This window comes from Esox lucius, chromosome 17 (assembly GCF_011004845.1).
Source record: "Esox lucius isolate fEsoLuc1 chromosome 17, fEsoLuc1.pri, whole genome shotgun sequence".
NCBI classification, from domain to species: domain Eukaryota; kingdom Metazoa; phylum Chordata; class Actinopteri; order Esociformes; family Esocidae; genus Esox; species Esox lucius.
In genome coordinates this window covers 36,076,164-36,098,379 of record NC_047585.1, presented here as the reverse complement: position 1 = coordinate 36,098,379, position 22,216 = coordinate 36,076,164, and the positions used below count along the sequence as shown (strand labels likewise).

Genomic DNA, 22,216 nt, shown 5'->3' with positions numbered 1-22,216 from the left:
AGATTTCAATTATAGGTTGAAATCTGATAAACGGTGCTGCCTTAACAGGACCACCTAGCTACAGAGGGTCAGCCCCAGTGGACTTCCTTGTGTTTATAGCTAGCAGGGTATCAAGGATTTTCTTTTCTGTGAACTGCTAAAAATAAATGCTAAAAGCCTATTATGTTTTCTAGGATTCTGTATAATTCCCCTACTGGCATTTGGCCTCATCTCACAAGGAGTAGGCCGAAATGTTTTTAAAAAAAAAGATATCATGCGGAATCAAAGTAATTATTAAAATCACTAACAATAGCTTTTTCATCCGTAATGGGGTCAGAGTCAAAATTAATCTGTTAGGGCAGTGAGGGGTAATTTCTATTCTATAGGGATTTGACTGTACTGAAAGACAAGACAGGAAATAAATGCATCCATTCCTTTGCATAAATTCTATATGTCAAGCTCATGTAAAAAACAAGACAACACAACACAGTGTTGTGATGGCAAATCACTATATATATGATCGACATTGGCAGGGACGTGGGCGTTTGTCAGAATTAAATATGACAAGAGCCAGTCTAAAACCAGCCTAAAAAGTGAGAAAATAAATGCCTCAGTCAACTGAAAACGAGACAAAGTAAAAGTCAGTTGGACAATATACACCATTTCCATTTCCCACAAAACAAAAGTAATGGCTTTTGAATGTGTTGTGGTCCAGATAAGGTTTGAATAATGCTGTCCATAGCAGACTTCTTTTAGCAAACTATTTTGAGTATGAGAAACAAAATCTAAATATTGGATACATGTAGCCAAAAGACAACTAATGGCTGCAAAATGGCCTGCCAGGAGACCCAGCGCTCTCTCTGCGAACCAAGTTGACCACCATAGTCTAGGTTGGAGACCGTACTGCAATCTGACAAGTGGCTGAGAAACCCCTGGGTGATGTGGCCAGAATAACCCGTGAAGTGGGGAGGCCTCGCCGGTAGGGATGCCTCATTTGCGTTCTGGCCACTGGAGGTTGCCAGAAGAACTTGCCCTTATGCACAGATCCCTGGTTGGAAGAGGAGAAAACAAACAGAACAGCTTGGCCATGATCTTCAGCTGTCTTTCATCTGTTAGGAGTTGTCATTACAATTGGATATGACGAAATCGCTGAAGGTAGAAAAAGGGGGCAAAAACCATGTGTTCGCTGAATAAATTTCACCCACAATTTTAAGGGCCAGCAAGATCATTTCCTACCAGCACTCACAGACTTTGCTGACAAAAACAGCACAGTGCTGAGGTAGAATGTGCTTGATACGACTACGATATGTCTTGCCTGTCTCGCCTATCTAAATTATGATTAACACACTATTTGTAAGTCACTCTGGATAAGAGCGTCTGCTAAATGATTAAAACGTTAATTGGAAATGTGGTTGGTTGAGCAGGGATATGACTAACTAGCATGCCCCTGGAGTGAATCCATCTAAGCCTCTCTCCCTACAGGCTCCTAATCTCTATAGGGTGCACTTGGTAGGGAATAGGGAACCATTTATGCCGTAGGTTGAAACAAACTGTCAGGAGAATCACCTTCGGTTTTCTAGCAGTACCATTCCATGAGATGGAGGAACAGATACTAATGAGTGTTGTGTTCTCTTGTCTGCCTTTCAAACACGGGACACTTATGTAACAAGTCATGATGACTCAAAGTCATTAATCAGCTCTGAATGATTATGCTTTCAAAGACTCCCACACACCAGCCACACAAACCTGTGCATTCACCAGCGGCCACACAAACCCACGCACACATGTACAAACACACACACAAACTGGAGGGCATCATGCTGAGGGTATAAAGCTGTAGGCTGATACAGGGGAAAATGACACTCGCAGGCTTTAGAGAAAATGACACTCGCCGTGTCTGTCCGTGTCGGTCGGTCCGTGTTGGTCGGTCCGTGTCGGTCGGTCCGTGTCCGCCGGTCCGTGTCCGCCTGTCCCTGTCCGCCTGTCCCTGTCCGCCTGTCCCTGTCCGCCTGTCCGCCTGTCTGTCTGTCCGCCTGTCCGTCTGTCCGCCTGTCCATGTCCGCCTGTCCGTCTGTCCATGTCCGCCTGTCCGTCTGTCCCTGTCCGCCGGTCCGTCTGTCCCTGTGTCGGTCCGTCTGTCCCTGTGTCGGTCCGTCTGTCTCTGTGTCGGTCCATCTGTCCCTGTGTCGGTCCGTCTGTCTCTGTGTCGGTCCGTCTGTCCCTGTGTCGGTCCGTCTGTCCCTGTGTCGGTCCGTCTGTCTGTCTGTCTGTCTCCAGTCCAAGCTGAACTCAAGACTGTGCGTTTAAGTAAGATTGTGTTTGACAGTTTGGTTGCCTGTCTAGACACATAGGTTCATTCCTGTATGTATACCTGTGCACAGTTAGACAACGGTGTCTATGTGAAGTCTTTGGCTGTGCGTCTGTGTGTGCAGGCATGGAGGGAGTACTGCGGAAATCTGGGCCATGCTGCTTTCATTTGGGAGGCTGCAGATGTGTTGTTTCATGGCGTGTGAGCGAGAGTATCTTACCTGTCCCCAGAGCAGCTCCCCCACTCCAATGAAGACACACCAGAGCCACTGGTCGATAGTCAGGGCTGTGCAAGAGAAGGGCTTCCCTCCCAACTGAACGATAATGATCTGAGACAGAGGCACAATGTGAGTGTGTAACCTGTACAACCAGGCTAACCAACACTGGGGAAACTCCATGTGTAAATGGTGTGTGTGTGTGTGTACCTGCAGGATGAAGGTTCCCAGGACTACACTACAGAAGATAGGGTTCCGGTAGATGGCCTCAAAGACGTTCCTTTCTCCATGAATCTTCCTGGCGTTGATCTCGTTGAACAGCTGCATCATAACGAAGACATTGAACACTATGGTGTAGTGCTCGGAGGGAGGAGCATGGAGGGGCGCGTTCCGGCCACTGTCGATGTTAAAGAACTTTTCTCCTAAAGGGGAGAAGCAAACCAGACAACAGATTTTGCCTTTTGTTGAAGTGTCATGTCTTGTGAGGTTTGAAGTGTCATGTCTAACTCTACACCTGTGTTCTAGTGTGGTCTAATTCCCCACTTTGGGATTAACGGACTCACCGGCAAACAGCAGGGTGAAGATGATGGTAAGCTGGTACACGGCGTGGCCCAGAATGTTCTTCATCATGGTACGGGAGATCAAGGGCTTGTTGCGGCCATACGGCTTCCTTAGCAACAGGGACTCGGTGGGGGGCTCTGTGGCCAGAGCCAGGGAGGCCAGAGTGTCCATGATCAGGTTGACCCATAACATCTGCACTGCTTTCAGAGGAGAGTCCTTTGAAAGGGAGGGAGAGAATGTTACAAGCATTGTTCAAAACTCCACTTGAACTGAGTTTTATTGGGGGTTTGGCTTCTGTCTTTCTGTTGCCATGTTATTGCTAGGTACCAACGTCCAAATAATAATGGGAAAATGTACTTAATTGGCTCCCAAAAGTCTGCTTCCCATGGGCTATCACTAAACCGCAAAGAATGTGCAAGGCCAGCCTCGGAGTAGTGCAAGAACTCTAAGTGTTTGATTTGAGATTCATCAACAAAAAAAGCTATTTACTGATGCTAATCATCGAGACAGACGGAGCGAAAAACACGGATATCACAATGAGTGCACTGTCTAAAAAAGCTCTCAAAGTCACAGTACATTGTTTATTCAACATTTCCTTCATGATTGTAGTAGATGGAAAAGCACTGAATAGTGCAGGACAACTCTTATACACAGGACTGTTTTCTTGATTATGATTTCCCATTATGCCCTTTTGTCCTCTCAAACAGATTTTTCCCCGATTGCTTAAACAGAGAAAAGAGAAAAGAGAAAAAATGTAATGGGATCCATCTGACTGACCGAAAATGTTGAAAAACGTACTAGTGGTGTAGCAGTTAAAGCCACATTTCAGAATGTATGGAGGTTCTTGGTTCACTTTTTGATGTCGCTACTACATATTAACGAAATGCCATTGATAATATTTTTCATTCACAATGTTCCTGGCATTTTCTGTTATGACAATTTTTATGATGGGCCACTCAATGTTCATAACTATGTGGGAGGTGGGAATTTAGTTGTGAATTCCTAGCATTTAGTTGCATGTCTTCATGGGCTTTGAACGTGTAGTGCAACACAGATGGGCAAATAGCCAATAAGCATTGTCTACCATAGAAAAAAGTTAATAGATCCTCCTTTAAAAAAAATTATACACAAAAACAAAAACAACACAAGAAACATTTTTGAATAATAAGTGACAATGCTGAGGTAATATTTTTTTTTTTAAATCCCTAGTTTCGACATAAAAGAATGTTCACAAAACCGTTTAACAAAAGTTTAATTTGTTTGGCCAGTCAGAATCCAGCTGCATGCTGGTAACGATTTATATATAACTCGCAGTCCATGGCTGTTGTGATCTACTTGGAAGTGCTTTCCAAACTGGAAATTTAAACAACGGTGTTGGTTTATCAACCACACCACTCACCATGGTTGTTTTTGACTTAGACTGGGGCTGTCTCACCAAACGGCTCTAGTTGTTTTAACAGAATAATCAGAATGGTTTAATTCGTATATACAAATTTAATTAACATAACTTTGCTTTAGTCAGGCCGCCACAGCCAGACCTGGTTCTCCACTGGAGACAGGTTCTGTGCACAATGGCCAAACAATTTGGTGTAAACTGAGCAGCCACCGTCAAGCCGACAAATTATTTAAAACCAAATAAAACATCCCTTAACTCCCATATCTGTTAGGCTGTGCAATCACAGCAGCTATATTGGTGACCTACTGCTAAGAAAAAAGGACAGACACTGAAGTGCAGAAAACATTGGTAATGCAGGTATAATGAATATTTTATATATATTTATCTAGATTCTTACTCTTAACTATTTGGATGTTGCTAAAACATTGTAGCCACTAATAAATAATATGTACAATTATTAAAAGTAAAATATACAGTCCATTAAAAAAAATGCTTTGGCAATGCAAAGATGTTTTCCAGTCCAATATTGAATTGAACTGTAACAGGGAAGGAGGAGGAGGACGTGTAGGAGGACGAACAAGAAAGAGACAGAGATAGGAGTGGGAGAAAGTTAGAGGCCCGTGTGTTGGCAGGGAGCTGTGTGTGTCACGTGTGATGCAGGCGCCAGTGAACGCCATGATGACAGTGAGCTGAGCGTGTCACCTGTGTGATGCAGGCGCCAGTGAACACCACGATGACAGTGAGCTGTGTGTGTCACGTGTGATGCAGGCGCCAGTGAACGCCACGATGACAGTGAGCTGAGCGTGTCACCTGTGTGATGCAGGCGCCAGTGAACGCCACGATGACAGTGAGCTGCGTGTGTCACCTGTGTGATGCAGGCGCCAGTGAACACCACGATGACAGTGAGCTGTGTGTGTCACGTGTGATGCAGGCGCCAGTGAACGCCACGATGACAGTGAGCTGCGTGTGTCACCTGTGTGATGCAGGCGTCAGTGAACGCCACGATGACAGTGAGCTGAGCGTGTCACCTGTGTGATGCAGGCGCCAGTGAACACCACGATGACAGTGAGCTGTGTGTGTCACGTGTGATGTAGGCGCCAGTGAACGCCACGATGACAGTGAGCTGTGTGTGTCACCTGTGTGATGCAGGCGTCAGTGAACGCCACGATGAGAGTGAGCTGAGCGTGTCACCTGTGTGATGCAGGCGCCAGTGAACACCACGATGACAGTGAGCTGTGTGTGTCACGTGTGATGCAGGCACCAGTGAACGCCACGATGACAGTGAGCTGTGTGTGTCACCTGTGTGATGCAGGCGCCAGTGAATGCCACGATGACAGCCACCACGTTGACAGTCAGCTGGAACTGGAGGAACTTGGAGATGCTGTCGTAGACATTGCGGCCCCACATCACGGCCTTGACAATGCTGGTGAAGTTGTCGTCAGTCAGGATGATGTCGGATGCTTCCTTTGCCACATCCGTACCGGCGATACCCTGTCAGGAGACACCGAGAAGGGGGATAAGTCTCTGTGGTTGACCATGACCATGCTTATATCAGAGATGTTTCCCATTGCTTTTTTAATGTTAGCATTGCACACAACGCATTTAAAATGCATTGCAATTCTAGTAGCACTGTTTTATCTTAGTTGCCTTACTGTATGGGGAACTAAACACATGCACCAATACTGATTAACACCCCAACGCCATACCTCACTAATGCATGGCAGCCATTTTGTGCTAGGAGCAGTTGAAGTCAGGAACATGAAACAATTACATCACTGACAGCTGATGAGTGGTTAGAGGTTCAGCACAAAATGTCCACCATGCGTCAGCCAGGTGGATGAGGGCAAGTAACCACTACCCACACTGTTAAGTGTCAACGTTTGAGTCCTGTCGAAAATAAATAGTGTTCCTTCAAGGCGTAAGCATTTCATTACAGATTGGCACAGCATCCCACCCTTTTGACATATGCCCTTTTCTCCTCTCAAATATGTGAATCAATTAACTTTGCAGTAGAAAGGCTAGGAGAGAAAGAAAGGCTAGCTATTATAAAGCCTTTCATCTCTCTGCAACCCTTTGACTACACAGGAAATTTGGGGCAACTCATACCCCGGGCTATATCATTATCCTTCACTATTTTCAATTACTAGGCTTTTAATTTTCTTTTCCTTTCCCTCAAAGGTTTACTCAACTCCCACAGTCCATTCCTCACTGCACATGAAGAATGTAAACACAGATCCACAGGTATGTGGAAATGTAAACATTCATCTTTTGCTGATCCTCTGACTCGGTCATTCTCTCCAACCCTACAGCCTGTCATAGATGATTACTATGATTGCTCTGTCCACTGTTGCTGGTATTACAGCCGCTCTCTCTAAACTAAAGCATCTCTCTGTCTCTTTCATTCTCTCCCTCCCTCCCCCTTTTCTCTCCCTTCATCTTCACTCTATCAGGGCTTAGTGGCACGTGTCTTGCTGAGCATCTTCAATTCTATTAACAGCTCTTCCTGGCTCTAATGCACTCCCCGGTGTTGCTAATTTATTTCCAGCCAGTCACCCAAGCTGTGGGGTCTCCCCGTTAACGTGACAGGGGTTTGACGAGGGCGCGTGGCCCACTGTTTGGCGGTGGAGCGGGCGGCGCTCATTTCTTCACAGGGCACTCTGGAAGAATGTGAAGGTGATGAGACTGGGGTGGAATTCAACAGAACAAGGGCAACCGCTAACCCAAAAACAAGGATCCTTACAATGCCATACTGAAACATGCAGAGATAAGGTTTAGTCAAAATCAGCGTCATGACTGCTGCGTCATTTTGTTAAGACTTGACAGGTCACCTACCAATACTTGACTATGAGAATACAAGCTAAGATAAGGACCTAACTGACAAGGGAACCAAGACAACAGAGTCAAGTGCATGGTGAGTGTTACCATAGCGAATCCGACATCAGCCTTCTTGAGGGCGGGGCCATCGTTAGTCCCGTCGCCTGTCACAGCTACCACCTGTCGCGTTTCGAGGACCGTGCTGTCAATAATACCTGAAGGACAGGCAGACAAATACAGCACCTTTCAGGAAGTCATAACACAGTCTGTTCACAGTGTACACGCCAACTAAGCCAGGCACGTAGGGAATTCATTTCTAGGGGAAAGGTGGTCCCCAAATATTTAAAAACAACAGCCTCCCCATTACCTTTCTCCGTAGTAAAACCTCTATTCTTTCAATGACTAGTCTTCTAACCATATTCACGACGCCACTTGCACGATGATATCTCACCCAGCTCGTACCTCTCTCTCCCCAACCCCATCTACCGCCCCCCGCTGAGATGAAACGGGCAGGTCTTTGAAGAGTACTGGGGTAGGTTTAGAGGCGGGGCATCCCTATGGACCCCTCGGTGTCCAGCATGTTTGTCTGTCACACTTGAAACTGAGGATATTTTTGGAAGGAAAAAGGAGGAGAAACATGAGAAGGAGGGCCATGTGACAGCATCAACCTACCTTTGACCAGAGTGTGTTTGTCAGTCGGGGAAGAGCGGGCCAACACACGCAGCTTGGGCCACACCTTATCCAGGCGCTCTTGCTCCACCTAGAGTACAGGAGGACTCAATCTGACAGGCTGTATCTCATCACCCTTACAACTAAAACAAGTGGATCCAACTCAATGTTACTGCAGCTGCTTCTACAATGAATGTCACATCCAAACTGATTGGCACATTAGATAAATATGAGCAGAAAAGGTGATATATAATTAACAGCACAGGTTTTAGACATCAATTCTGTAGAATTGATGGCGTAATGATTCAAGGGTATCAATGAAAATTACATATGTCCCAAATTATACATTGCCCCAAAATAGGGAGCAATTCAACCCAGTGGTTTTTAATGGATTTGACTGAAGACGGCGATCGCCATAAAAAAATTGTGATTTAATAATTTGTGTTTTTCTGCTACTTGCCACAAAGTATCAACTTCCTGGCAGTGGCAACCAAGTATCTGGCTAAAATGTACTGCTACTTGTCAGAGTTGATGATATCTTTGATCTAAACAAGGACCCCAGGACAAGTGGATGCAAAACCTCCCTATCACGGAGATGCACAAAATGTTACAGTAGGTGTCAGGTTCTTATTCTCCCATTATTTAATTTGTATACCCCTGTGAAACAGGAAGCCGTGGAAGGGCACAATATAGTTCCTTAAGACTGAGAAGTACTTCACATTGTTGGGAACATTGTTAGGTTTTATTTATATACATGCATATAGATGCCAATAACAAAATATATTAAACCAAATATATAGCTTTTTTTCTCTGAGCAACTGTATCATTGAAATATAGTTGTCCCGTATTAGTTTTGCATGTAATATAGCTCATTACCGGTGTTGTTTGTTTTATACAGCCCATATACTGCTCATCGTTTTCAAGGGTGACCACTCCCAAGAAATAATACCACCTGTGTTTTCCACGTAAAACGCACATATCATGCCTCACCTCTCCCTGGTCGTTACGAATCAACTGGTTGAACTCTTTGCCCTCCAGACAAAGGAAATCCTCCCCCGGCAACAGGATGCCACATTTAGTTGCTATGGCGCGGGCAGTGTTGATGTTGTCCCCGGTAACCATGCGCACAGTGATGCCGGCCCTCTGGCACTTCAGGATGGCATCGGGTACCTGTGGGGGTTGGTAGTAGTTAACTTCAGTAAAAGGACATTGTTTGTTTTTTTGCTAGTAGTCATGACAATATATTATTATTACTTCTCTCAGAGGGCTGCTGCCTGCAAGGTGTGTGTGTGTGTGTGTGTGTGTGTGTGTGTGTGTGTGTGTGTGTGAGTGTCAGTGTGGTCTGCATCTGTCCTCCCTCCTCCAGTGTGTACCAGAGCTGCTCTCACTAACAGTAAATGTCGGAGGTTATTTTAGTTCCTCTCAGCATGACAGAATGAAGCCCTGGCAGCTTCTGCTCACTTGGGAGCGACCTCTCAAACCGCGGTGTGTGTACATTTCTTACTCCCTGTCTAAGTGTGTGTGTTTGTGTGTGTCTGTGTGAGTCGGTGTGTGTCTGAAGTCCTTTGTAATTACCCACCCCCAGCCATGTAACGAGTCAGTCCTCCTTAAATCAGATCACTTATTTATAGGTAATTAGGACCCCCCCCCCCCCCCGCCAGTCAATCACACTGCTGAACGCCAATCGGCCACCTGCCATCACTTCCCGCCCACCTTGCTCTCACACAGTATAATAAAGGTGTAGCTACACTCCGCAGACACACAACCCTGAGGAACAATAGAACCTTCAACCTCACCAGCACTGGCGGGCAACCTCATACAGAAACACACTCCCACACACACGCCCACACACACTCTAATGTTCCTAAACACTCGCCCACATATTTGTCCTGTAATGGGAAGCATGACAACATCTCTGTAATACATCTGGATACTAACATGATAAAGGAGCCGTTTCACCATCTATCACGGAGAAGAGGTGTGCATCGCCTCCATAACAAACATAATTTCAGGGAGTCTTCTACATACCAACAGCTCATATCAGAGAAGTGCCCAGAGATTATAAATAGCATGGATTGGCTGCTACAGTACTGGACCTTCAAGCTAGCAGCTAGCCGCGCCTCCAACCCTATTGGGAACCGGTAGAGGAAAATCACCCAGTGGCTACAAATCCATTTGCATCCAATTTTATCTGCTGCTGATTGACATTCAAAATTCTAATGACGGAGTCCTGTGAAGGACACAGCAGGTGGCAGCCAGTTGGAGCAGGAAAGTTGTTATATTTCATATTTGCGCTCTAAAATGCCATGTACATATTTATATTTATTTCAGGATCTATGCAGTATTCACAAAGCTGTTTTCACCAACACTGGGGTGCAGTTTATAGGCAGTGATGTGGTTTATGAGGCTATAGAGGACACTTCAGCCGACCAAAGGGCCATTTGAGTATTTAAAAGCTGCAGTGAAGCCAGGAGAGGATAATATGAGGGTTGTACTCCCCCCAAGGCCTTAACATGCATGATACTTGTGTGAATCTATGTTTTTATGTATGTGTGGGGTACTGACAGAAGGATAAAACTGATAGCGGTTCCATCAGACACCAGCTCTCTGTGTAGACACAGGTCAACCTGCAGTTAATGTAGCATAGAGGACCTTACAACCCTGTTTCCAAAAAAGTTGGGATGCTTTGTGAAATGCAAATAAAAACGCAATGCAATTATGTGCAAATCATTTAAATCCTAAATTCAATATAAAATAATACAAAGACAACATATCAAATGTTGAAACTGAAACTCTTAAGAGTTTGGGGATCTCATCATTGATGGTACATAATATCAATAAAAGATTTAGAGAATCCAGAAAATCTCTGTATGCAAAGGACAAGGCCGAAAGCCAATATTGGATGGTCCTGATCTTCGGGCCCACAGGTGTCACTGCATTAAAAAATGACACGATTCTGTAGTGGAAATCACTGCATGGGCTCAGGAACACATCTGAAAACCACTGTCTGTGAACACAGTACGTCGCTGCATCCACAAATGAACTCTACCTTCCAAAGAAGAAATAATAAACAAGATCTAAAAACACTGCCAACTTCTCAGTGGCCAAGCTCATTTAAGGACTGAGGCGAAGTGGAAAACTGTCCTGTGGTCTGACGAATCAAAATATGAAATTCTGTTTGGGAATCATGAACGCCGTGTCCTCCGGACTAAAGGGGATAGGGACAATCTGGCTTGTTATCAGCGCACAGTTCAAAACCCAGCAACAGTGATGGTATGGGGGTGCATTAGTGCAACTGGCATGGGAGACGTGCAACCATGGGTGACTTGCATCTGTGACGGCACCATTAATGCTGAACACTATATACAGGTTTTGAAACAACATATGCTGCCATCCAAACAACATATTTTTCAGGGACGGACATGCTTATTTCAGCAAGACAATGCCAAACCACATTCTGCACATATTACAGCATAGTAAACGTGTCTGGGTGCTAAACTGGCCTGCCTGGAGCCCAGACCTGTCACCCATTGAAAACATTTGGTGCAGTATGAAACAAAAAATGTGACAAAGGAGACCTCGAACTGTTGAGCAGCTGAAATCCTATATCAGGCACGAATAAAAATACATTTAAAAAAAAATTACAACAATTGGTCTCCTCAGCTCCCAAACGCTCACAGAATGTTGTTATAAGAAGAGATGCAACACAGTAATAAACATACCCCTGTCCAAACTTTTTTAAATGTGTTGCTGGCATCACATTATATGTATTTTTCCAAAAACAATAACATTTCTGAGTTTCACCTTTTGACATGTTGTCTTTGTACTATTTTCACTTAAATTTAGGGATAAATGATTTGCACTTCATTGCGTTCCGTTTTTATTTGCATTCAACACAGCATCCTGACTTTTTTGGAAACGGGATTGTAGATCACAGCACTACTGACCTCATCAAACTGATTTAACAAGCGAACACATTGCTAGACTCCAAATGTTACATTTAGGGACATAGTGGGCTTTAGGTAGCCCAGCATCAAAGACAGCCCAGTAGGTGAATGGTGGCTAATCACTGTTAAAAGTTGGTTGTTGATCGGCAAGTCTAGAGAGTTACTACACTCAATACATTAATTAATGTACATCACCACATGATCTCCATCCAGGGGAATGGCACTGCAGCCCTTAACCCCAAAACATCCTCTCTACATGGGGCTCACATTCAGTCACACATCATCCTGGTCCAGCCATACCCAACATCAGCTCTGACACAAATGGAAACGCATGTGCACTTTCTGATCAGGCAGAAGGTGTCCATCCGAGCACATCTTGTTTAGACCGACGCCACTTGTGTGTCTCACCTCAGGTCTCACTGGGTCCTCGATGCCAACCACACAGATGCAGGTGAGATCATTGAGGATTTCGGACTCGCTGTCCCAGTCTGGCTCTCCGGCCTCAGAGGGGAAGTCCCTGTACGCCACGCAGATGGTCCTCAGGCCGTCAGACGCCATGGGCTCGATCACCTTGTTCACCATGTCATCACGGTCCTTCGGCTTGAAGATACGTGGGTCTCCGTTCTTGTCCAGAATATGGGAACATCTAGAATGGGGAGGCAGGGAGAGATCACTCAATGTAATTATTGAATTACTTTTAGCTCAATGGCTAATCTTCCAGGAGTCTTTCAGAGGTGTTTAAAATCAGCCCCTGGATCTCAAATGATGAACTCAATCTTTCAGATGATCTGTTCATCCATCTCAGTGCTTCCATGCATCGACCAAAGAGACGACATGTTGCTCAGTCTCCCAACTCGCTTTCCCTTTATCTCCCACCCCGCCTCCTTCTTCTCTACCTCTCCCACCCTGCCTCCCACCCGCCCTCTCCCACCACCTCTCATCCTCCCTCCCTCCCACCCTCCCACCCACCTCACTCCAACCTCCCTCTCCCCGCCCCACCCTACTCTCTCCCACCTACTTGTCTCCCCATTCTCCCACCCTGCCTCCTTCCCATCATCCTCTCCCACCACCTCCTCCCTCTCCCACCCATCGCTCCCTCCCTCCTTCCCCCATCCCTGCCATACTTGCGCAGGACGATCTCGGAGGCTCCCTTGCTGTACATCCGGAAGCCGCTGCCGTCTGCGTTCTTCAGCACGGTGCTCATGCTCTTACGAGACGAGTTGAAGGTGTAAACCTGAAGACAACTCTCAGTTAGTAACACCATGAATGATTACATACACGACTCTAGAAGGCATTATCTTAGTAACACCAATGATCACATACATGACCGTAGAAGGCATTATCTTAGTAACACCAATGATCACATACATGACTGTAGAAGGCATTATCTTAGTAACACCATCAATGATCACATCCACGACCGTAGAAGGCATTATCTTAGTAACACCATCAATGATCACATCCATGACTGTAGAAGGCATTATCCTAGAAAAACCATCAATGATCCCATCATACACGACTGCAGAAGGCATTATCTTAGTAACACCATCAATGATCTTAGCAATTGTAAGTTTCCCAATTTTTTTTGCCATAAAATACAATCAGTGTATTTTACATGGTATTTTCTGCTAATTGTTGTCAAGGGTGTCAATACTTTTTGAACGCTCCTTTAGATACAACGTGGCTGCACACCTTGTAAAGATTCTCCTCAGGAATCTCATCCCTGATTGGCTGGTAATCCCTCTTCAGCTCCAAAACAAAGCCCAATAGGGAGCACTCGGTCTTGTTGCCGACGTGGCGGGGCAGACCTCCCTCCTTCTCTGGGGACTAGAGCAACAAACAAAACATCACACACCCTCCTGATAGATAAGGCACACCACCACTCTGTAGTTATGGATCATATACAGTGTGAGTGCATCCATGATGACATAACCCTCAATTGTGGTGATATTCAAAGGGTTATTGAAAGCTTGTGTTGTATGTCTTGACCTAAATGGACAGAGGAATGGATGGACAGACAGCAGCATCATGTTTCTGGAAGGCCATTACGGACCATTTCTACTAGCGTGTGCTTCAAGTACCTCCCTAAAGTGTGTGTGCGCGCGCAAGCGTTTTTCCCCCTCACCAGGATTTTGGTGGTGTAGGCGGAGTTGATGGCGATGCTGTTGACCAGGACCTCCAGCGTGGAGGGTTTGATGACGTCAGGATCTGGCACAGTCTTGTAGTGCGTGTCTCCCATGTAGGCCTGGACCACTGTCATGCGATTCATGGTGAGCGTTCCAGTCTTGTCCGAGCAGATGGCCGTGGCGTTGCCCATTGTCTCACAGGCGTCCAGGTGGCGGACCAGGTTGTTGTCTTTCATCATTTTCTACACAGGGGACAGGACACAGGCTAGAACAGAGCCAACCGTGGGAATGTTTGTGCGCGCGCGTGCGTGCATATGAGCCCATAGACGGAACAGGCCAGAGTGTTGGTGACAGCTTGGGGCAGCTTGTGTGTCTGAACAGTATGTTGTGCGTTGGTTGAACTGGAGTGCGGAGGGGTGTGTGTGTGTGTGTGTGTAGGGGGGGGTTACCTCGGGGGCTGACCTTCACAATGAAACACTGTGTGGATGTCTCGATGCATTCATGTAGTGGAGTATTTATTCTAGGATTTTAACATATCATACATATTTGGGGTAGAGGGAAAAATGGTATGCACATTTTAAATGCTTTTTATAAAATTCCATGTGATTTCACAAGTCATTAATATGGCAATGTTTTAACAACATGCACATGACTATGAATTCTGTCTGCATTTAAAAACCCAGCAAAACATTGGTAATTTGCTCAATTATTGGCAAGGTTCCTGACCTGATTTGTTAAAAGTTCAATTTGTGTATTAGAACAGGGCTGCCTGTGTAAACACAACATGTTGAAAAAACATTTGATCAGTAAAAAGTTAACCGTTTTATATGCAACCCAGAAAATAAATATTGGTTAGTTTAAAGGGATATTTCAGTGGTACCAACAAGACATAGAAAATAACTAATACACGGTCCATAAGGAGGAAAAAGCTTTACCTGCCAAAGAAACATTCCTGAAAGTGTTGTTCGCCATATAACTCAACAAAATTTGGTCATTTTACTGAAAATACATTCAAGAATACATAAATAATCTATATTATGTTTGTGAGACTGTGTATACGAGTGGGTGTTTGTGTGTGAGTTAGGGCTGGGAAATGTGGCCTAGAGAAACATTCTGGACAGCAGTAATGGTATATCAGAGTGTTTCCTTCCTTTGCTAGCAATGAACACCATGCCGAAGAAGGAGCACAAGCCTCTAGGATGGTAACTACTTATATTTAGTCACAGCTTCTGGTTATTTACTTGGGCAGTGATGTCTGCATTGTGCCTTTTTTTATAACTTTCCATTAGCTGTGCACATGTTGTCTTGAGGTGACAATAGAGGTTACTCGCATTACCACAACTGTTGCGGTAACACATTTTGTAGTGTCCGAAGAAGACACCTTTCTCAGTCATCGTTATCATGTCCTACTCCAATACACAACCCTCTTGCTTTTCCGGGGATTTTCCTGCATATAAAAATCTAAGGGAGCCACCTGCCCAAAATCTCGCACCGCCTCTGTGTGGGGGTATGGTAATACATAATTTCGCACTCATATGCTAAATAGCCTACCAGCAATATACTGCAGCGAATGTGACCGTAGGAGGAAACTTTTATAAATATTTGCAGTGTTGCCAGGTGGATAGGTTTCCCCCAATTTGAATGGGCTTGGGCAGGTCGATTTACAGGCTTGTATAGAAACAATAGCCTTTGAGCAGGTTTTTTAGGGAGTATTCAGATTTAAAAGTTTATCGTCGATGATCTGGCAACCTTGCATACAGGATCTGACATCGCTGAGATGAGTAACGTTGGAAAAACAAGTGGATCCTAGATTATTTTTTTACACCCAAGGATGTATAAATATTTCAGTAAAACTTAACTCCATCCCAAACTAAACTAGATCCAATCCGCATAAAATGTGTTAATGTTTCAGATTACGTCTAGTGGAATCACAGATTTTTTTCAATAGAGTTTATGTGAGACAGACAAAGATGACTGGGGAAACGATTAGCGTATGTAGGCTACTGTCCCCAATGACATTATATATGCAATACACAGTGTAAAAACACACAACTAACATATTTAAGTCACTAACAATATGAATATGTGAATGTGTAGACGCTGGATCAGCGACAGCAGCAGAGCCAAGTACAGCTGAAGGAGGTTGAGAGAGGGAGATAAATGATGTGGCGTCAAGGCAAGGATGGAGGAAAAAACTACGCATTAAGGCTGTATATGTATATATAGGCCTAACAGCTCTGATGCGTTTCTAAGTCAAATTGACAAGGAAATAGTAGAACAACGAAACTGGACAACAACAATATTGACTGTAATTAATTCTAAAGCTTGATGAGGGATTTCATATTTGATGTGATTTCCTAGATCTTTTAACAAACATAATTTTGATGCTCAATGGCAAAATGTTTTCGGGTGGCCCAGACATAATGATGAGGGAATGATATGCTCTGTATGCTAGAAGCATTGCTAGGGAGGACAATGTGGCATGCATTAGCTGCTCAAGTGGACAAGGAAAACGGGGCTGATTTAAGACCATAACAGTTTTCTTTTTTCAAGTGTGTAGCCAGATATTATATAAAGTACATCACAGAGGGGCGACCGGTGGTGTGCAGGGTAGCGGGGGTTGGGGCCACCGTTGCCAAATCTTGAGCCAGGAAAAACCCTGTTCTCTCGACACATCGTCGCTTACAGAAAGCACAAAGTGCACTTGTTCACTTCGAAACAGGCAACATCAGCGCGTTGACGTTAGCCAGATTCTGTTATGTTCGCCTGTAACCAACGTCTCCGCGACGACACAGTGCTTCAAATCGAAACGTGCGCGTGGATTTACAATAAGGGCCAATCCACGCACACGTCCATACCTCCTCCGTTCATACTGCCCCTCTAACATGAGTGTGTGTACCTTGACGGAGTAGGCCAGGGAGATGGTGACGGCCAGCGGCAGTCCCTCCGGGACGGCCACAACCAGAACAGTGACTCCGATAATGAAGAACTTGACAAAGTACTGGATGTAGATGGGTGTGCACTCCTTCAGCCAGGGGCGACCCTGTACCCCGAATGTGTCGATCACGAAGTACAGAATAAGAATGATCACAGTCACCGCCGACATGATCAGACCTGGGCAAAGGGAACAAAGCAGACTGTTGCTGCAGCCCCCATGAAAGACATCTCTGAACGTCTGTAAATGTTTGTATGTCTCTGTGTGTGTGTGTGTGTGTGTGTGTGTATGTATGTGTGTCCATATATTGAAGGTCTGTGTGTGTGTGTGTGTGTGTGTGTGTTTCTATATACTGAATGTCTGCAAAGGTTTGTGTGTAAGTGTCTCTATATACTACAGGTATGTGAACGTATCTGTGTGTGTCTCTAGATACTGAAGGTCTGTGTGTGTCTGTGTCTCTATATACTGAATGTGCGTGTGTGTGTCTCTCTCGATATACTGAAGGTCTGTGAAACTCTGGGTCTCTGTGTGAGTCTCTCTATATACTGAATGTCTGTGTGCGTCTGTGTGTCTCTAGATACTGAAGGTCTGTGAAAGTCTGTGTCTCTGTGTGTGTGCGCGTGTCTTTCTATATCCTGAAGGTCTGTGTGTGTTTATTGGTGTACATATGGGAATGAGTATCTCAGCCTTTTTCCTCACCTGCCTTGCCAATCTGCACAGCTAGTTTTGTGAGTTTGCCCTGCAGAACGGACTTCTCCTTCTTGGTGCCTTGGACCTTCTTGACCTGTTTCACCTCCACCTCTGGCTCCTTCTCCTCAGACTCTACCGCCTCCTCACTCTTCAGCGGCTGGATCTCCAGGGCAATGCCATCCTGGGTCTTAGCTAGGGAACGGGGTAAAGGAATGGAGGAGATAGGACAGGGGGATGAGGAGATTGGAGTATTGAAGGAGATCGGAGGAGATGTAGAAAATAGAATACGAGGGATGGAGTAGATGGGAGGGAGGAAGAGAGGTAGATGGGGTTGGGGAGGGATGGGGTTAATGAGGGAGACAGGAGATATGAGGGATGGAGGAGATGGGTGGGAGAAAGGGATGAATGGAAGGGATAAGGAGGATATAGGACGGGTGGAGGATAAAGGAGGGAGGGAAAATAGGGAGGGAGGTGATAGAGGGAGGAGTGGAAAAGAGGGTGGTAGGGTAGAGTGTGCGTAATGTAGGGTATTAAGTTTGAAGAAAAGGAAGTAGTGATTCAAGGTCGGAGTTGGTTGGTGGTGAGGTTCAGGGAAGAGGAACAGAAACAGACATTTGGAGGAGAAGGGAGGAGGATGGGGTTGGTGGTGAGGTTCAGGGAAGAGGAACAGAAACAGACATTTGGAGGAGAAGGGAGGAGGATGGGGTTGGTGGTGAAAAGTAGAGAGACACAGAGAGGTTGTGGTTCAGTTAAGGTTGAAGACAGAAACACGGTCAACAGACCACCGGACTCAGGTTCTGAGCAGTGATCCACTGAACCTACTCAATCAGCTGTGGATCACCATGATCTCTTTAACCAGAAGAGACCCCTTAATGTGATCAACACTGATGTTATTATGACATGGTGGCTGTCAAATTGATAGAAAGTTCAGCAATGGGATTTTATTAAATACAAATTAGTACTGAATAAATAATAGAAAGTTTAAATAATCTAATGAATGAATGAAACATTACAAAAAAAAGGTTGGTATTGGAAAGAGTAAGCATATAGCACATTATTCAGCAGGAAATGCTTCAGAACTAACGATGCACAACTGATCTGTAGCAGCGATTTAAAGCTTTAACTTGTCCCAGAGTCCATGGATACAGTTTCACAGCACACAAATAACAATGAACAGATTCAGAACAAGGGATAGCTACAGGTTGTACATTCTACAATGGTTTCTTGTCAACTACAAACATTTCATCTCTGCCACATAGCTTGGCCATGATTTGCATACGCAAATATGGAATTTGTATTTCACTTCAACAGCTTAGATTTTCTCTGTTTGTTCTCTGTGAGAATTTGGATTATTTTTTTTTATATATGTTACACAGGGAACAACCTGCAACTAGTCACAATCTCTATCCTACCATGTCAATAATCTCACCTGTCCAATTAAAAACAGTATCAGTTTTCTATGGTAATGGGTGGCATACACATTCTTGTGGATTCCATCTGCAGCCCCATGCAACAGTCAACACTATTCAATTCACACAAAAGCAACGCATTCCCAATCCAGTAGCATCATTTTGCACCGTCAACTTTTGCCTAAAGGATATGCTTGCCCTGAGTAGAGTAACTCTGTCCCGACACAAAACTCACAACGACAGACCCCTCAGACTATACACTGACTACACACACGGACTGACTGGCAGAGCGACGCACGGACTGACTCACTGACGGACGGACGCACAGCACTTACAGACGCAGCACGGACCACGCACCACGACGAAGAGTGGAGGGGGGGGTGGGGCAGGGGGGGGGGCAGGGGTGTCATGAAAAAAAAAAAAAGAAAACTCAACAAAGTAACAAAAACCGAATAAAAGAACAAAAATAAAATAAACACAGCAGAGAGACACGACCACCACAACAAGAGTACGAGAAGAACGAGAAGAAGAGGTAGAAGGAGGCTGCAAATCTCCAGAGGTTGTTTTAGTGAAAGAGACAGGACAGAAAAAGAGCCAGTCAAACAGTGATGGTGAGAAGAGAGTACAAAACAGCATGAGGTCCTGAGCAACATCCTGGAAAGAGGCAACAGTGAGAAAAATTAAAGAAAGGAAACAGAATACAAACAGAACAGACAACAATCCACAGCCCATTAAAACTGTCAGGGTGCAACTCCCACACCAAGCCACATCCCAGGCCTAGATCCATCTCCCTACCTCGCAGACAACTTTGTTCTAGTGTTTGTATTAAACAGAACAGGAACACGTCTCTTATATTGTAGATATTTAGAATGTAAGTCAGATTGCAGACAGAACGTGTAATATTGTAGATGGAACATCTCTTATTCATGGATTGCTCGTTCCGTCACATTACAGTTTTGGGGATGATATCTAATACAATTCTACTCAATGATTCCTAAATGGGTGTTGAAGATTTTGTCTAAAGTGCATCACTATGTCTTGAAAACAAATCTCTCTAAAAGGAGGTAAATAATTAGTAGCTAAGACTTCAGTCATCATGCTGACATTATTAAAATGATTTTCAATACATTAGAACATAATATATTAAAGGAGTCTAATCAATTCTACATAGCTAACATTAGCATTGATAACTTTTTTGACAAATATTGCTAGCTAATGACAAGAATGTTATCTGTGCATATGCTGATATTTTGATAATGGCAACATTGCTGATATAATCTCATATTGTAGATTGTCTATTATATTATACATAGATGTCATATTTTAGAGTAAACGTGTATATATAACATATGTTACAAATGGAAAGTCTATTATATTTTGAACAGCATGTTTTTATACTGTAGATACAAAATAATTCTATTATGCGGTGCCTTCAGAAAGTTTTCAGAACCATTACATTTTTACAGACTTTGTTGTGTTAAAGAAATAATTTAATTGATTAAATATATTTTTGGGGCAACAATCAAAACACAATACCCCAAAATGGCTAAGCGAAAGCATATTTTTTGAAATAATTACCAATTCATTGAATATAAAAAAAGAAAATCTAATGTACATAAATATTCAGACACTTTATTCATTACTTTGTAGACGTGCCATTGGCAGCACTCACAGCATTGAGTCTTTCACTCAATCTTGACCAGTCCCTGCTGCTGAGAAGCATCCCCATAGCATGTTGCTCCCACAACCACGCTGAACCGCAGGGATGGCATTAGCCAAGTATTGGGCAATACCTTGATCTCACCTTGCATTCCGTCTCATCAGATCAGACAATATCAACACCAAGTTCTAGAGACACCTAAAGCATGATCAAAGGTCACAAGATGCATCTGAGCTCTTACATGGCAAAGGATATTTATACTTATGTACAACAGCTGTTTTTCATTTTCAATAAATTAGAATACCTGTCTTAAAACTTGTTTTTGCTTTGTCATTATGGGGTAGTATGCATAAAGATGGCTAAAAATATATTTAATCAATTACAAATTAATTTGATAACACATCAAAAAGAAAATGCATAGAAAGTGAAGGGGTGTGAATACTTTCGGAAGGCAGTGCAATTGCAAATCCTTAAACATATTTGGAGCTTCACACGAGGATCCCTACCACTCCTATTCCATATACTTTCCGTAGACAGATTTTACTTTGCGTCCATGAAGCTACTACACTGGGTTACCGTGTCAATTAAAAGCCTGACGGACATTTTCTGAATATATATTTCCTATTGTGAACGTAGGTCGGGTAAACCAGTCCCAATTAATTTAATCTTGTCCTACCCTATCAGTATCTCTCCATGGCAAAAAGAAAATAATATGTTTACCAATGATAAGTCCAAGGGCAAGGATAAGGAGGAAAGGGAGGACAGGAGGGCTGGGGGGGTGGGGGTCTGTAAGCAGCAGATGTTCAGGCCCTGGGAGGCTGAGTATGGGGAGAGGATGTGAGGGGTGTGACAGCTTGGATGAGTTCTGGATGACACGCCACAAGGAGGGTGGACAGAGGACCCATCCAAGAAAGGCAAGCTGCAGAAGATACAATCTATCTGACCTCTCCACATTCAACTCACCCAGACACACCCATATACAGGCACGCACACACATACACACGCACGCCCACACGCGCACACCTTCTCATGTGGCGTGCATCTTTACAATCTCATCATAGCATGTGAGGATGGTGAAACTTCAACAACTAAGCCTTTTGCAGCACTGTAAACTATACAAAGTTAACCCTGTTCAGCTCATTAGGGGGAACGTTGTTAAATGCAGTGGTTCTTGTCCTACAACTGTGGCACTTTAAGATTACAAAATTATTTGGCCACCTCCTTAAAAAAAAATACTATTAGGTTTCCAAAGGTACCCTCAGAATCCTTCTGGTCGAAAAGAAGACAGGACCAGGCCGTAAACTGACAACAAGCAGCAAGAAATAAACAATACTACACTATCTGTTTTAAGGGACACAAATCACCTGGAGTTTTTGTGTTATTTAAACCCCATTTACTGTGGCTTGAAGTGAAATATCTGCTGCTATCTACAAAGGTAACTACATGCTGAAGGATAATTTTAGCGCTGAATGCTAACCCCAGGTTGCTTTGTAATGCATATTTGTCTA

At 44.1% G+C, this 22,216-nt stretch overlaps 1 protein-coding gene across 6 annotated transcripts in view; it reads right to left on the bottom strand.

The window, feature by feature from the left end:
- Positions 1-22,216, bottom strand: part of atp2b4 (ATPase plasma membrane Ca2+ transporting 4) — a 109,459-nt gene that overhangs the window by 16,243 nt on the left and 71,000 nt on the right. For all 6 annotated transcript variants that reach the window (XM_029114218.2, XM_010880880.5, XM_010880882.5 and 3 more), the window contains 13 exons: positions 17,649-17,831; positions 16,914-17,128; positions 14,014-14,256; positions 13,581-13,715; positions 13,013-13,122; positions 12,297-12,534; positions 8,932-9,111; positions 7,945-8,032; positions 7,381-7,487; positions 5,758-5,949; positions 3,065-3,278; positions 2,712-2,923; positions 2,508-2,615 (listed from right to left, as the gene is read on the bottom strand). In XM_029114218.2, coding sequence (XP_028970051.1) covers positions 2,508-2,615; positions 2,712-2,923; positions 3,065-3,278; positions 5,758-5,949; positions 7,381-7,487; positions 7,945-8,032; positions 8,932-9,111; positions 12,297-12,534; positions 13,013-13,122; positions 13,581-13,715; positions 14,014-14,256; positions 16,914-17,128; positions 17,649-17,831 — 2,225 coding nt within the window. The remainder of the gene's footprint in view (positions 1-2,507; positions 2,616-2,711; positions 2,924-3,064; positions 3,279-5,757; positions 5,950-7,380; positions 7,488-7,944; positions 8,033-8,931; positions 9,112-12,296; positions 12,535-13,012; positions 13,123-13,580; positions 13,716-14,013; positions 14,257-16,913; positions 17,129-17,648; positions 17,832-22,216) is intronic.